Source organism: Pteronotus mesoamericanus, unplaced genomic scaffold (assembly GCF_021234165.1).
Source record: "Pteronotus mesoamericanus isolate MK-2021 breed Mesoamerican mustached bat unplaced genomic scaffold, CSHL_Meso_final scaffold_128, whole genome shotgun sequence".
NCBI classification, from domain to species: Eukaryota; Metazoa; Chordata; class Mammalia; order Chiroptera; family Mormoopidae; genus Pteronotus; species Pteronotus mesoamericanus.
The window spans coordinates 12,111-28,874 of NW_026555305.1; the positions used below are offsets into that span (position 1 = coordinate 12,111).

Consider the following 16,764-nt stretch of genomic DNA (forward strand, 5'->3'; position numbering starts at 1 on the left):
CGGGAAACGCAGGTGTTGCTCCTGATTTCAGTGTTGCAATTATAATGAAATGTCTGCATTTTTCTGATACCTTAGAATGCTTAGCATTTGCTTCACAGTCTACGGGAACACTCTTGTCAGATCCAGTTCACTATCCCTATGGGAAAGGTGGCTACCCTAATATCTTCTTTCTCCAGGGAAGTGAGTCTTAGCTGCATTTTATCTACATCCTTTTGAAGTTTAGCAGACAGCTAGGCACTGCGGTGCCCCTGGTGATTCATGGCTGAGTCTTTGTGCACATTCACTTACATTTAGCATGACAGGCTTTGATTTTATCCACTGTGGTGAATGTCATGCCTCAGTGTGACCTGTCAAATCTTTTTGGTACATTTCAGTGACGTGCATTCTGCAGTATCGAGGTCAGGTGTATACGATACTTGGGACATAATTCAGAAATGGTGCTGGAGACATACGGTATTGTTAACTTCCTTGGTGGAGAGTCCATCTCTTCTTCATACATGAAACTCAGTGCCCACTTGATCCAGTACTCTCCGGAACTGGCCGGAGGAGACCGTGGTGCTCACCATGTATTCCCTGCAGCCCTGACTATGTTCAGCAACCACATCCTCCTTTCCGTTGTCCCTGTGTATGCACGAGAGAGCTTTGGTAGGAACATAGTTCTGCATAGAAACCCTTGCTATAGGGCCCAGTACAGTCTGATCATAACTGAGATTCTTAGTCCTCATTGCTCCAGACAAGGAAATGGGCCTTATTAGGTCGAATCAATGTCTCCATGGCCCAATTATCAGAATTATGGCTCATGGGTTTTTTGAGAGAAGAGGGTGAGTCCAGAGCATCCTCGGTGATATTTGCAATCTGCTTCCACGTCATTTTACTAAACAACAGTCCATTTAAAGGAACAAGGTGACGTGTGGACAGTCTGAAAATCTCATTTCCCCGTGTCGATTCCTCTTCGCTGTGGTCAGTATGATGTCTTGGATTAGTACTGTATCTTTATAGCCATTCTAAATGTTAATGATTTTTCCATTTTCATCTGAGGGAGGGGAAAGAAGGGAGACATCCATGTGTGTGAGAAACATCTATCAATTGCCTCACACCCTTACCACTGGGAACATGGCCCGTAGCCCATGCATGTTCCCTGACTGGGAATTGAACCGGTGATCTTTCAGTTCACATGCTGGCTTCCTATCCGCACAACCACACCAGCCAGGGCCAAAAATAATTGTTTTTGTACATGAAATTTCTCACTGAGTTTTCTGAGATAAGATGTATCTTTAACCTCTGTGAATATTAACATGTATCTAGAAACAGTGGTTATATTCAATATGTGTATTTTTGAACCAGAGTGGCTGTGATATTGCCATCCATGAAGGTTTGGAAAGTGTGCATGTGAACATGAGAAGCATGTTTTGGATTCTTGCATTTCTCCACCTTTTTGAGAAATGATCATTTCATTTGTAAATGCAGTGGTAGTTTTGTACATGGGGACTGGCAATTACTTCTGTAAAGGGGTTATGGAGTGAGCCAACTACAGAAAGGTATCGATGTTGGTGAATGGAGCTATACAATGAGCATTACTTAAATAGCCATATGAGAAAATGTTCTGTGAAGCCCGAGAACAGGGAAGCCCTAATTGGTAGTACATAAAGGACACTTAGTTCTCAGAGTGATAGAACTAATTTGAGCTACTTCTCTTCTGGAAACGTGGCTACCCGGAATATCTTGTTTCTACAGAGCATGGGTCCTTTTCATTCGGGAGAACTTGAAGAAAAATAGGTGAGAAAGATACGGCAAGATGTGAACCTAGAAATTTAGAAGAGGTAAAGGAAAGCCATGACCTCATGTTTCATTTCTTCAATAATCATTTAGTAATTATCTCAGCTGTTTCAGAGGCTCCCCTAGGTCTCAGAGAAGCTTTGGCTGATGTAGTTTGACTCCATGGCCAGGTTGCAGGGCACGTTGAAGAAATTAACCTTCATCCAGTAGGATTCCATGGCCCTCCCACTCATTGTCAGGAGAAGTCAGACCTGACTCTGGATTGCAATATCCCAGGAATACAGGGGATGGATGCAGCTCATCAGTGTGGCCAGATTGCTGTTGATGGCCATCATATTACTCTAGATGTCCACCAGCTTTCAGTTGACAGGGTGTGTTGAGTGTGTGGGTGATACTCTTGAAGCTTCACAGAGGCTTGTCACTGCTCTGGGAATGACCTCAAGGATTTATCGTAATATCGTAGGGCCACACATCACTTGATGTCCTCTGGCTCAGACAATTCCAGGTAGAGCAACTTTATCAAGTAAGGAGAGTCCATCTCTATTTTTCCTCCCAGTTCCAAAGAATTTGAGAGTCTCATGGTTTCTGTTACGTGTTTTTCCTTTAGCGTCTCACTCTAAATTCTCCACTTCTGGTCAAGATAACAGCGTAGGCAGACATAGCTCACCCCTTCGCACAGACACACTAAGGTTACAATTATAAAACTGAACAAGTATCACTCAGAACCATCAGATACTGAGTTGAATGGAAACCTGAGAACAAGGGACTTAAACAGCATCCATCTAGACTCCTAGGAGGGGCACAGATGAGGAATGGGTGCTCACTGTTAGTGACCGAAATCATTTTTTCCTTCCTGAACGTGGGAAATCAAAGATCAGGAAGGAAAAAGGGTTTTCCAAGGTCACACAGCAGACATGTCACTTTGAAGAGGCAAGATTCAAAGCCAGTGCGTCTCCAGAGGGTACCCACTGGAACCGACGTGCAGTGGGTAAAAGTTCGGGAGGGATATCTGAGGAGCAAGGAGTTAGGTTCCACACCAGGCCCCCGAGCCCAGGGTTCCAGTACCAGGAGGGTAAGTCCCCATAGCTTGAGTCCAAAAATAAGTGAGGATACCTTTGGTGCAAGAAACCTTTGGTGTCCCAAGCAGTTTCTCTTAAAGACCCCACACACAGACTCACCCCCTCAGACTCATTCCCTCTGACTCCAGCACCAGCATAGCTGTTTGAAAGGCACCTTTGTTATTCAGGGAGACACTGAAGTGTCTGGCAATAAGGCGAGCAGAGGCCATCCTCCCTTTCCTAAACCTTCCGCCTGTCCCCGAGAGCCGGCAGGCTGGCTCCAGGTCTGAGACTGCATCAGCCTTGGTATCAGTGTTTGACCCGGCTTAGAAATCCCTCCAGAGTCCGCCCCACCCAATTTATTGGCCCACTCAGACTGTTTTTCCATATGAATGGCTGGGTTGGCTCATGCTTCACAACTTGCTAAATTCTAATATAAACAGCTGGCCTCGCAGAGCCCCAGGCCGGGGCCTAGGATTCGATGGCCCAGATTCATAGCATGGATTTGTCTCGGATTCACCAAGCTGGGCACAAGTAGCAGCCATCTTAGTTTCCTTTATAGCTGAGGCAGGGTAGCTGAGGACAAAGGCAGTTGGGAGCTGTTCTGGGCCTGCACCACCTGGGGATGCCCAGACAGAGCACCCGGTGGACAGCAACACCATGTCAGAGCACCACCACCCTGCCCCTGCATAGCTGATCCTTCCAGGATGGCCGAAGTTAGTGGTCAGTGATCGCAGCCAACGCTTGCCTCTGACTGGCCTGGGTAAATCTCTCACATTGGTCTGCCCACAGCAACCAAGGCTCACCTATACCAGGAGTGTATACTCAGCCCACATGAAGGGCACTCCTCGACAACCCAGCTTGGGTGACAGGAGAAGTTGTGCTACTGGACCATATACGACACCTACTACATTAGGCCGCACTACCAAGGCGTGGACTGAAAGCAGCTCTACTTAATACATAGAGACAAACACAAGGAGGCTGCCAAAATGAGGAAACAAAAGAAATAAACAAACATGGCCCAAAGGAAAGAACAGATCATAACTCCAGAAAGAGGGCGAAACAAAAGATTAGCAATCAGATGCAGACTTCAAAACTGTTTATTCAGGTGCTCAAGAAAGGTAGTGAGGCTCTCAACAACATAAAAATGATCCATTCAGAAATGAAGGACCCACTAATTGAAATGAATAATTTACTGGGTAAGAATAGTAGAGTTGATATAGCTGAGAACCAAATTAATGATATGGGACAGAAAAAAGGAACCAACGACCGATCAGAATAAGAAGAAAACAGAATCCCCCAAAAATGAGAGTATAAGCAGCCTCTGGGACAACCTCAAGAGATCCAACATTTGCATCATAGGGCTGGCATAAGAAAAAGAGAAAGAACAAGAGTTTGGAAATCTATTTTTTATTTAATGTTGAGAGGCAACATCCCTAATTTCATGAAGTAAATAGACATGCAAATCCAGGAAGCACAGAGAGCCGCAAATACATGTATGCAAAGAGACCCACTGCAGGATACATCATAATTAAAAATGCCAAAGGTTAAGGCTGGCTGTTAAGACTTAATCGATTGAGTGCCAGCCTGCAAAATGGAACGTTGCAAGTTTGATTCCCAGTTAGGGTCCATGTCTGGGTTGCGGGCCTGCTCCCCGGTTTGGGGCAGCCAGGGGCCCCTATCGATATACCTTTCACACATAAGTGTTTCTCTTACTTCTCTTCCTCTCTCTCTAAATATATGAAATCTTTGAAAAAAGGTGGTTGATGGAAGTTTAAGATGCTGGCAAGCATATATTATGTCATGGATTTCCTATTATGTTCCATAAATCGGAGTGAAGAAGGCAGGTCGCCTCCCAGAAGAGGAAGATTAAGGTCAAGAATAATATAGGAAATGGAGAAGCCAAAGAGCTTATATGTAGAAGCCATGGACATGATCTAAGGGTCGAGGCATGCTGGCGGGGGAGGGAAGGCGCAGGGTGGAGGGGACTAAAGGGGAGAAAAAAATAGGACAACTGTAATAGTATAATCAATAAAATATATATATAAAAAAGAGAAACAAAATGCCATCGTTTAGAGATAAAGGGAACATTAAACACAGCATAGGAAAAGAAGTTACCCACAGGAGAATTCTCATAAGACTGTCAGGTGAAATCTGAAAACAAACTGCAGGCCAGAAGGGGTTGGCAAGAAATATTCAAAGTCACGAAAGGCAGGGACGTACGGCCAAGAGTTTTCTAGCCAGCAAAGATATCATTTAGAATCGAAGGGCAGATAAAGGGCTACCCAGGCAAGAAAATACTAAAGGCGTTCATCATGACCAAACCATTCTTCTATGACATGTTAAAGGGACTTATATAAGAAAATGGAGAAGATGAAATCTATGAACAATAACATGTCAAAAAAAAGACAATGTATCCACAATTGAATCTAAAGAACAAACAGTTTCAACAGGAAGAGCAGAGACAGAGTGATGTATACGGAGAACATTTTGATGGTTGCCATTTGGGAGGGTGGTGTGGGAGCATGGCAGAAGAGGTGCGGGAACTAGGAAGACAAACCAGTAGTTACAGAATAGCCATGGGGATATAAAGTATAGTTTCAGAACGAAGTAGCCAAAGAACTTATATTCCTGATCCATGGACATGAACAATGCTTGGGGGATTTCCTGAGGGCGTGTGGGTTGCTGGGAGGAGGGGTGTTAAAGAGGGAGAAATCAGGACAACTGCATTACCATAATCAAAAAATAGAAAACTAATTAAAGAGTAATAGTCTGAAAACAATAACTTGTATCTGGAAATTTTTCCACAGGCATGAACATTCACTCTCTCTCTGCTTGTTGCTTTTAGGCAGCATCTACAGGTTCAACTAGTCCCTGTTTTGGATCTTTGCCTTTGTGAGGATCTGCTGTGAAAATTTCATCTAAATCAGTTGGTAGGCTGTCTTCTTTGTGTGCACTGTGTCCACTGTCTGGACGCAGTTTAATTTACCTCATGGACATAGGTGTGCTGGCTTCACCGTCAAACTGAGAGGGGCACTGAGTTTGCCTGTCTTGGCATGTGGCGGCCATAGGGTCTGTAGCCTTTGTTAGCTGTGATGTCCTTAGTTGAATCGTGGTAGGGCACGTCTGGAATATGCTCATTAGCATTTCCAAAGGGACTCCACGTAGCCTGAGGGAATGATTTCTTGGATCAAGCCTGTCATAATGTTTTAAACCTGCAATGACCTCAGCCAGTCCAGAATGTAAAGATGATTGACACAGAGACCTAAACAACTATTGCAATCATAAACAGAAAAGAAAGCACTTTAAATATTTAAATAGGAAAAGACTGCTTAGATTATCTATGTTTTAAAAATATTTATGGCATGTATGCATACCCATAATTTTCAAAGATTTTATTTTACTTAGAGAGAAAGGGAGAGAGAGAGAGAGAAATATTGATTTGTTGTTTCACTTATTTATGCATACATTGGTTAATTCTTTCTTATCTGTGCCCTGATCAGGGATCAAACCCATAACCTTGCTGTTAGGGTCGACCCTCTAATCAACTGAACTACGAGGCAGGGACCATACTCTTGTTTAGTATAATCTTTCATGTAATGTAAAAGAATTCTCAGCTAAATATAAGTCAACATTCATTATAGATATGTATTCCTTTGTTTTAAATATAAATCTCGAGTATGTTCCTAATCTTATTGAATTGACAATGCCATTCTACTCATAATCTCACCTATAAATCATTATGTCTGTAAACTACAAGCTCTCTTTCATTATGATAATTGCAACAGCATTTTGACACTAACAAAAATACCAGGAACTTTTTCAGAATTTATTCTCCCAGTTTTCCAACAATTTATCTTAATTGATATTACAAGTGGACTCCCATCTTGTTTTCATTATTCACCTTTTTTTCATTTCTCAAAGGTTTGTCCTAAATTCCTGTGACGTTTTTACCCCATGTATGATGGGGTAACTAGGTTCTTAGTTTATTTCCCAGATTCAGTAACGTGGGCACAACCCCCTTTATTGCAACGTGCTTTTGTTTGAGCTTCAGAGAATATGCATTTTTTAAACAGTAAGGCAAGACCCTTCACCGGCAAAATTGCATGCAAATCAACAAAGACTCAGATAATACTTTGCATTTTTAAGAAATAAATATTTTTTAAATGAAGGTATATTATTTCTCACTTAGTGTTATTGCATATTCAGTAGACTACAATGTGAACTTCGCTTCATCAGACACAGATGCACTTAAGTATGAGTGTAGTATTTACTACATTTATTTGCATTGTGAGCCCTGCTAACGAAGGAGAGACTCCATTAGGGACCAGAGCAACGTCCCCCAACCACATTCGGCCAGAAAGAGGCACATGCCCCGAGGCCTGAATCCAAGGCCTAGCAGACATAACAGACACTTTCTCGCCCCAAAAATCATGTCCACAGGGCGACTATAGAGCAGATTCACTATTCTCAGGGTATTGTTGGGGAGGAAACCCGCAAATCCACTCCTGGAGTCAGCTGGCGAAATACAGGACCGCAGCCCGGGAGTGGACAACCTGAACGACCCAGAAGGCAGGCGCGGATTATCACGAGGCTGAGTCAAGGAAGCCCCAGAACAGGCATTTCCGTTCGGGCCCTACTGCGGGGCGGGACTTCCGTGCGTCTCCTGGCGGGCATTTCCTGTTCTCTCAGTTTCCTTTTCAGCCCGTCAGGGTGCTGTGCTGGCAGAACCTAATGGAGACGGCGCCAGCGTGTTGCCACCCACAGAAGGTCTGAGGCAAAGTCCGCTGCCCGGGGTCTGCGTCAGGGTCGGGACAGGCACCTCCCTGCCCAGGGACACGCTCCAAGCCCTCCGCTCGCGCCCCGCACCGCCCGCAGAGTCCGATGGCGGCGGCCACGCGGAGGCGCCCGGCTGAGGTGAGTAATCCTGCCTCCCCCACCCCTTTTTCCCCACAAGCCAGCCCGCGTAAGCATTTAAGGCAGGTCGTGCTGGAAGGGACATCTGCACCTGCCAATGCTTGGGGATGCCAGAGGGTTGGGAATAGGTACTGCTTGCCTTTGTGTTAAAAACATGGCCCGTGGGGGTCAAGAATCAGACTTGTGAAGTGGCCAGATGATACTTCGGGTGTGTATTAGGGAGACAGTGGGGCACGTGCATAAGAGTTGGAGTTGGTCTCTCCTGGGTGGAACAGGCTCCCTGTGGCTGCATAGTGCGAGACTATGGTTCTGGACAGGAGTTGGGCCTCAGTAAGGAGAAAGGGTTGGATTCCTGGTCCATCTTTTATTTTTTTATTGTATTTGTTCCCACTACCACTTACCGCCTTCGTAACTTCTTCCACCTCCATTCACCCGCCTCCCCTTTACATTTTTGGAGAAGGGCAAGTATAGTTTCAGGTTTTGCCATTGCAGTAAGAAAGGAAAGGGTACAAAACCACCCCAGCGTTTTTGGGGTTAGCAGCTGAAGCAATGAGCCTTAGGAGAGTCCATGAACTGGCCTGGGGAAGTTGCTAGTAGGTTAATTCTCTTGGGGAATAGAAGGTCCTTTCGGTTCACAGTTTGATAAGTTACAAGGACCACTGAGTGGAAACATTTCATGAACAGCTAAGACATGGGTGTGGAAATTTGTGGAAGGGTTGAGAATGCAGTCATACAAAAGCAGTGACTCTTTTGTGCCTGAGGATGACGGGGGGCAGAGATGAGGGTGTTACCTGGGGTGGACGCTGTGAAGCAGGTAGAGATCACACCGAGGTGTGCACAGCGAGAGGAAGGGTGAGCTGATGGCCCTTGGTTTTTGGTGTTTGGATTTAAGAGTGAAGCCTAAGTCCATATATGGCTGTGTTTTGGAGAGATGATGTGGGAGACTCAGTGGAAGTTTTAGCAGGAAGAATGGGGTCCTGCAGGCACAACCCTGAGTTCAGAAGGCATTTCTCTTCTCCACCTCCACTCATCCTGCCTGCCCGTACTGAGGGCAGTGTGAGAGGTTAATGCAAACTGTGGTGAGAAATCAAGCAGCTCTGACCGCAGGCGCTGGTGTGCTCTTGAGTGGGACGGGGGATGGCTCTGCACGAGATTGGGCATTTCAAAGAGTAGGGTGTGGGACCTCAGACTGTTCCAGATCCATTTTTATTACTTCTGACAGGTGGTTGTGACCTTTGAGGATGTCGCCGTGTCTCTCTCCAGCACAGAGTGGCTCCTCTTGGATGAGGCTGAGAGACGCCTGTACCTGGATGTGATGCTGGAGAACTATGCTCTTTTATCATCACTGGGTAAGACACCGACTCTCCATGCACTTCCTTCTTTGGCTTGCCCTGTACCCCCTTTCCTCAGGGTTGCATTTGCTTCTTCTATCCTAAGCTTCTGGCAGTAATTGCACCGGGGAGCAATGGACACCAGCAGCTGGTCTCAGGCTTACCCCTGATCATATCTGTAGGGGTCGTTGTTTTAACTGCCTCAAATGTTAGTTAAACTAAATCATAGTCTCAAGAAAAAAAAGCCCCTCCATCTCTCCAGTGACCCGGACTAGGCCCTGCATTTCCCCCCGCCCTTCATTCCTCAGGGGCTGCTCTGTCCTCCCACGTGGACTGTGGGAACTCTCTGCTTCCCCGCGTTTCTGGGTAGGTCCTGGACTTGGCAGGGCTGGTTTGCTTGCACTGCCCGTTTCTGTCCCTGCTGCCCCAATACCTGCTGTATAGAACCCTCATAGGGCAGGATTTGGCGCAGTAGTATTGCCAGAAGCCTTATGGATTTCACATTGATTGGTAAGGAAAAGCATTTGTTATATACTTGAACATTTAACAACTGTATATATTTTTTATCCTTACTGCAAAATATTTATATTGGTTGTTAGAGAAGAGAGGAGCGAAGAGAACTGTCAATGTGAGAGAGAAGCGTCCGTCGGTTTCCTTCCCTACGTGCTTGTAAGAGGCTTTCAAGCCCACTACCTACGTTGTGCCCTGACCAGGAAAAAACCCATGACCTTTTGGTGCACAGGACAATGCTCTCACTCAGTGGGCCAGTTGGCCAGGGCTGGATCAAATACCAAGCATGTATTTATTAGTTCTGTTTTCTCAGTAGTGTTTTCAATCTTCAATAATTCCTTACTGCTTTCAAAATGGATGATCTATGCATTGTTGGAAGGGGAATATTCATGTTGTCTACTAGTGTTATGTTGACTTTCCACTTTCAGATCTCATACTGTTTGCTTATGCACTTAGGTGCTCTGTGCTCGGGTGCATAGTAATTAAAATTGTTCTCTTTCAGCTCCCTTTGGTGTTATTTGCATGGAATATCCTTTACGTCTCTTTATTTTCTTCATATTTCTTTCCATAAAGATTTAGGGAGTCGCTTGGAAGCAGCATCTGTTGTGTCTTGGGGTCATTTTTCTTTTTGTTTTTCTTTTTTTTTTGTAACACAAGGTAAACCCAACCAGACCCCAATTCATTCATTCATTCATTCATTCATTCATTTCTCTCACCTTTTTTACTTTTAAATACAGTTGACAGACATTGTTGTATTAGTTTAATGAGACATTGTGTAAATTACTAAGTGATCATCTCTATATGTCTCACACCCATCTGACACCATACATAATTATTAGAATGCTATTGACTCTGTTTCCTAGTGTGTACTGTACACCCCCATGACTATTCTGTAGCTGCCTTTTGTACTTTTTAATCCCTTCATCGTTTTCACCCATCACAAAAATTTTTATCAGTGTTTATTTGAGCGAAGCTGATGATGATGGCCCGGATCCAAGATCTCAAATGCTTTTGTGCCTTGTTTTTTTATCCCTTCGCCCATATATCTTTGATTGGAGAATTCCTAAAGAACCTACTGTTGTCACCTTGTCACGTTTTCTGCCCCCTTTCTACTTCCTTTTGTCTTCCTTTCTTGAAGCTTTTGTGTGTGTGTGTATGTGTATGTGGTTTTATTCCTTTTTCTTTTGTGCATCCATTACAGAGTACTGTACATGTGGTTTGTTTTTTCTGAGACTTAAATAGGACTCATACTCTTAACAGTTTGTTGTAAACTGAAAACAGCTTCATTGCATGCAAGAGTTCTGCCCTTTGACTCTCTGCCACACCACCCCTTTACCTGTTTTGATGTCACAGTTCGTATCTTCCTATATCGTGTACCTATTCACAAATACTGTCACCGTTTTTATTCTTACTACTTTATTTTTACCCTATACAATAAGTTAAATATAGTACAGTCCACCGACGAACTGTCTTAATATTGTGAACCTGATGGCATCCCGGCCTGCCTTACCACAGAGCTTTACAGCTTCCCGTGGTTTCCTGTTTCTGTGTAGTATGCCTGTGTTGAATTCCAAGATCTTTTTTTGGCATTTCTAGTAAGTCAGTATGAGTCGAAATTAACTTCATCATTTGTGTTTCTGGGAAACTTTTTTTGCTTGTTAAACCGAGGAGGAGTTTTTTGGGTTAAAGTTTTGTGCGTTGGAGACTTTTTTTTACAGTGTCTTGAAAACACCATTTGGTATTCTCCAAGTCTGCAGGGTTTATTCAGAGACAAACAGTGTTGGCCTTATGGGGGTGTCGTTCACATGAGGAGTTTCTTTTGTCTTTGTTATTTCAAACTTCTTTGCTTTTGATTTTGACAGTTTTATTATATGTTGTACTGAAATTCTGTTTGCATTCAGTTGTGTTCAGGCACCTGTGAGGATCTTGTACATGGCTGTTCACAATTTTTTAAAAAATATTTTGAAGTCAATCTTGAGCTCATTTATTAAAATAAATATTTTACGCATAGCTTTCCTCTCCCGTTTATCTATCTCTCATTTTCTCTCTTTTTCCCCTCTTCTGCAATACAAATGCAGGTTTTCTGTGTGCGTTCCAAAATTCATGTAAGGTGTCCTCTTCTTTTGTTTTACATGGAGGATTTTAAATCACCTTACTCCGAGGTAATGTATTCATTTTATTCCTTGATCTTGTCTGCTTTTGAAACTCTTGCATTTTTTATTTTATTCATTGTATTGTTCAACTTCAGATTTCTGTTTCCCTCTTTTTTATGATTTCTCCCTGTCTGATCACCACGTTTTGTTCCCATGTTTGTTTGTTCATTATGTTGAGTTCCATGTGTATTGGCTTGTATCTCACTGAAGTTTTTAGAAATGGGTGTTTGAATTATTTTTTGGCAATTTATGTACCTCTGCATTTAGCTTAATTCACTTTCATGTTGTGATGTTTCTTTTATGATTTTTTTCATATTTCCCTATGTCTTAGTGTTGATGTCTGATACTTCATGAAGCAGTTACTTTTTTTGACTTCAGGAACCAATTCTGTTTAGAGGAGTAGTTGATGTGCATATGCATATAAGGGTGCTTGCCAGGTGGCCTGTTGAGTTTTGGGCTGATGAGAAACTTCACTTCCCATTCTTCTTGTGCCCCAGGGCCAAGGTCCGCATTGTGAAGATTGAAGGGGTCCTCAGAGGCCAGGGCTGCAGTTTTGCAAACAGCGATCTCTTGGAGCCTTTGGTGGCACAGAGGCCACTAGTGTCAATGGTAACAAGCTAAGTGTCTCTGAGGAGTTCTTACTCTTTTGTTTTGAATCTAACCCTGTTTGCTGAGCCAGGATTTCCTTCTGTTCTTTTGTGTAACTCTTTGTATTTCGCTCCACCTTGTAGCTGTTTGAAAGAACTGGTCTCTGAAGCCTCTTTTCCTTTCCTGAAGCGATGCTGTTTTTCATGGATAGTTGTCTAATTATTCTTGAAGGGGGTTGAATACGTGCATTTCTACAGTGCCATCCTGGGGTGGTCACTCATTGGATCTTTTTTTATTGGTGTTTTGGTGCAGAGGTATTCAACAACAGTGTTGGTTATTCATATATCATGCTTTCTCTTTGTAGTCGGAGTCTCAGGATTCCACATGATTTCTCTAAGGGGAGGGAACGGAACAGTCCCTTGCATATCCCAAGAGGGACAGGCATCCAGCCATGACAGGATGGGCTCACAGAGGGTCTGCCATTGCTGAATAGCAGTGGGGGAGAATTTGATTCCAAGTCTTGGTTAAAACAGAATGAGGAACCTGTTCTCTTGAACTGTGTGTTTGTCACCAGTGACCACACTTGAATGCACTTGTCATTTCCCAGTGCTGGCAATTGCCAGTTTATTACTTATAATAATTTTCCTTTGCACTCTTCACTTCCAGCCATGGGTAATCTCTGCTTCCATAACGTCTACACCACAACCCTTTCTCAAGGTGTCTTCTTGATGTGCTCTCCCATTTTGACCCATGCCTGCTGGACATTGAAGTGTGTACATATTGCTATGCAAGCTTAGTCCAGCCTCTGTTCTGCTGTGGTTGATTTTCATGGTTTGGGGCACATTGATATCCTCTACACAAACTGACATCACCAGCTGGAAGTGTTTTGCAGGCAGCCCCTATGGGAGGAATTACTCGTGAAGCCAGCCTCTCTTCCTTGTGTCCCACTGTGTGCTGATATCTTTCAATTAATGGATTGCTTATCATTACAGCCCTGAAGGGTTTCCTTTGAGTCTCTCATTTCTCATGGAAATTGATAATGAGAAAAACTGCTTCCTCTAGGTTAGTATGTACTTCAGTAGTGTTTGTTTTTGTTCAGGTTGCTGCTGTGGAACACAGGATGTGGAGGCACCCAGTGAACAGAATGTCACTGTAAGAGTCTCGAAAGCTATGAATCGGAAGTCAGCACTGTCTTCCCAGAAGAGCCACCCCTGTGAGAGTTGTGGGCGTGTCTTGAGAGACATTTTCCTCTTGGCTGACCAGCAGGGAAACCAACAGGGCCCAACACTGCTGCGGTGTGGGGCATGTGCAAAACCATTTTACTTTGGTGCACAGAGTCACCAGCACCAGGACACAACGCAGAATAGTTTCATAAGCAGTGCGGACAGGGTCTCACTTGCAGAGAGCTACGCTGATCATCTGACGTGGAATGCTTATACTTCTAGTCAGGTTGGAAAATGCTTCGTCATCAGCTCTGGGCATCGTGAGCAGCAGGGTGCTAACGCCACACATAGGGAAAATGAAATCTCCAAGTCAGGAATGACTTTTCCATCTGCACAATATTACACCTCAAGAGACTACAAGAACACCATTGGCTGTGATGACACACTTGTTGAGGACCAGAGATTCCTTGTTGGAAGACAGTGTTTTTTGTGTTTTGAATGTGGGAAGTCTTTTACCAGAATTTCTACCCTCTGCATTCATCAGAGAGTTCATACTGGAGAAAGGCCATACAAGTGTGAGTGTGGAAAATCTTTTACCACGATCTCTTACCTTCATAAACATCAGCGTGTTCACACTGGGGAAAGGCCTTATAAGTGCAGTGAATGTGAAAAATCTTTCTACAGGAGCTTTGTCCTCCGTATTCATCAGAGAGTTCACACTGGCGAACGGCCTTATAAGTGCAATGAATGTGGAAAATCTTTCAAGTCGAGAGCAGCTCTCTATCTTCATCAAAGAGTTCACACTGGAGAAAGGCCTCATAAGTGCAGTGAATGTGGAAAATCTTATACCAATAGCTCTGAACTCCGTATACACCAGAGAGTTCACACTGGAGAAAGGCCTTATAAGTGTGGTGACTGTGAGAAATCTTACAGGAGTAGCTCTACCCTCCGTGTTCATCAGAGAGTTCACACTGGAGAAAGGCCGTATCAGTGTGGTGAATGCGGAAAATCATTCAACAGTAGGTATGAGCTTCATAGACACCAGAGAGTTCACACTGGAGAAAGGCCTTATAAGTGCGGTAAATGTGGAAAATCATTCAACAGGAGCTCTGCCCTCCATGTTCATCAGAGAGTTCACACTGGAGAAAGACCTCATAAGTGCAATGAATGTGGAAAATCTTTTACCGCTAGCTCTACCCTCCAAAGACATCACAGTGTACACACTGGGGAAAGGCCTCATAAGTGCAGTGAATGTGGAAAATCTTTCAACAGGAATTCTGATCTCCGTATTCATCAGACAGTTCACACTGCAGAAAGGCCTTATAAGTGCAATGAATGTGGAAAATCTTTCAAGTCGAATGCAGCAGTCTATATTCATCAGAGAGTTCACAATGGAAAAAGGCCTCATAAGTGTAGTGAATGTGGAAAATCTTTTACTAGTAGTTCTGAGCTCCGTATACACCAGAGAGTTCACACTGGAGAAAGGCCTTATGGGTGCACTGAATGTGGCAAATATTTCAGGAGTAGCTCTAACCTCCAAAAACATAAGAGAGTTCACACGGAGTAAGGACTAATTGTGGTGAATGCGGAAAATCTTACACTAGTTTCTCTGGTCTCTGTCATCAGAAGAAAGTGCACACTGGAGAAAGCCCTTATGAATGCAGTGAACATGGGAAATCTTGAACCTGTAGCTCTTCCTTCCACTTTCATCAAAGTGTTCACACTAGATAAAGTACCTGTGAGTGCACTAAATGGGGACATCCTTTGTGTATACAAGTTACCTCCAATACCATGACAGAGTTCACAGCAAAGAAACGCTTATGAGTATGGTGAATATGGGAAACCTTTTACCTTTTGCATTAACTATGATGTTACAGAGGCTACACCCAGGAGCAGAGTTTTATGGCAGCAGGGAATGTGGAAATGATGTTTTATGAGTAACCTTTGTTATCCTTGGAGACTTCACTGTGGAAAAATGCCTCAGGGGTACAGTGAAAGTGGGAAATCCTTTTTCTGCAGGAGTCCACTCTGTTGTCATCAGAGAGTTCACTCTGGAGTATGGTCTTACACCTTGAGTGAATTTATGAAATGTTTTTCTTCTATCAGTGATTTCCCCTACTTAGACAGACTTTATTCTGCTGAAATGCAGTTGGAATGATGTGAATATCAGAAATGATTTTACATTTCCCCACTCTAGCAAAATGATATGTTTAATTTTTATAATACTCTCTTTTCATTTATTTCTTATGCTCTTTATGTTGTTATAGTTGCATTTCTTTTAGGCTTTTTGATGCACATTTTTCAGGAATGTATGTAATGCGGGTAAGTTTTTAGTATATTATGTGCTCACATCCTATTCTATTATAATTTTGTGCTACTCCTTTAAAAAATAGGAGAGTGATACAAGCAAGATGGATGTTGTAGTGTCACCCATTTTCACTCCTTCAGTGACAATTCTTGGTTCATGGAATAATTGTTTTTAATAGTGTAACACATATTGAAATGAATTGGATTTTATTTTCTTACACAATGTATCAGGTACATATCATATACTTTAAGAACAGTCTGCCTTATTAACACAATTGCTTTGTAAATTTAAACCTTAAGTAATACAATAACTTTTGCTTTTAAGTTTTCACCCTTACTGTGGTCTTTCATCCAGGGTTTTCTGGGCTACAAGTGGGACTTGAAGGTGCTCCAGGTGATAAGTGATGAATGGCTATGTGTTGAGTTTGCTAGCTCTCCCAGAGGCCAAAGACAAGAGAAGAGTGGTTAAACTTCCCATATCTTGGCCATGCAACCCAGATTTAAATCTTAAGATTATTGACCATAGTTATGGTTACAGGAAAGCGATTCACCCTGTAGGCCTCAGTATTTTCCTGTGTAAATAACAGATAAAAGGCAGCCTTGCCCGTGGGTTCAGCGGTGGGTTGACTGCTGTCCAGCAAACCAAAAGGTCATGTGTCCAATTCCTGGTCAGGGCACGTGCCTGTGTTTTGGTCCAGTTCCCAAGTCAGGGAGTGAGAGAGGCAAAGAGCGAATGTTTTTGCACTTCGAATTTCTCTCCCTCTCTTTCTCCCTTGCTTACCCTTCCCAAGAACCAGAGAATACAATATTTTTAAGAAAGAGCAGCCTTCATCCCAGAGTGGAAATTTTCCAGGGCTTGCTTTTTGACACTCTTTATTTCTTCAATCCTGACAGCACACTGGGAATTAGTGACTGTTACTGTATTTCTGGGGAAAATAGGATCAAGAGGAGGAAGTGGTTT

General features: G+C 43.3%; 1 protein-coding gene across 1 annotated transcript; it reads left to right on the forward strand.

The window, feature by feature from the left end:
- The first annotated feature begins 13,672 nt into the window (after window positions 1-13,672).
- LOC129082489 (zinc finger protein ZFP2-like) lies at window positions 13,673-15,545 on the forward strand. Its single transcript, XM_054588180.1, has one exon. It carries the CDS (start codon window positions 13,873-13,875, stop codon window positions 15,061-15,063), a length of 1,191 nt encoding a protein of 396 aa, XP_054444155.1. The 5' UTR covers window positions 13,673-13,872; the 3' UTR covers window positions 15,064-15,545.
- The last annotated feature ends 1,219 nt before the right edge of the window (window positions 15,546-16,764 follow it).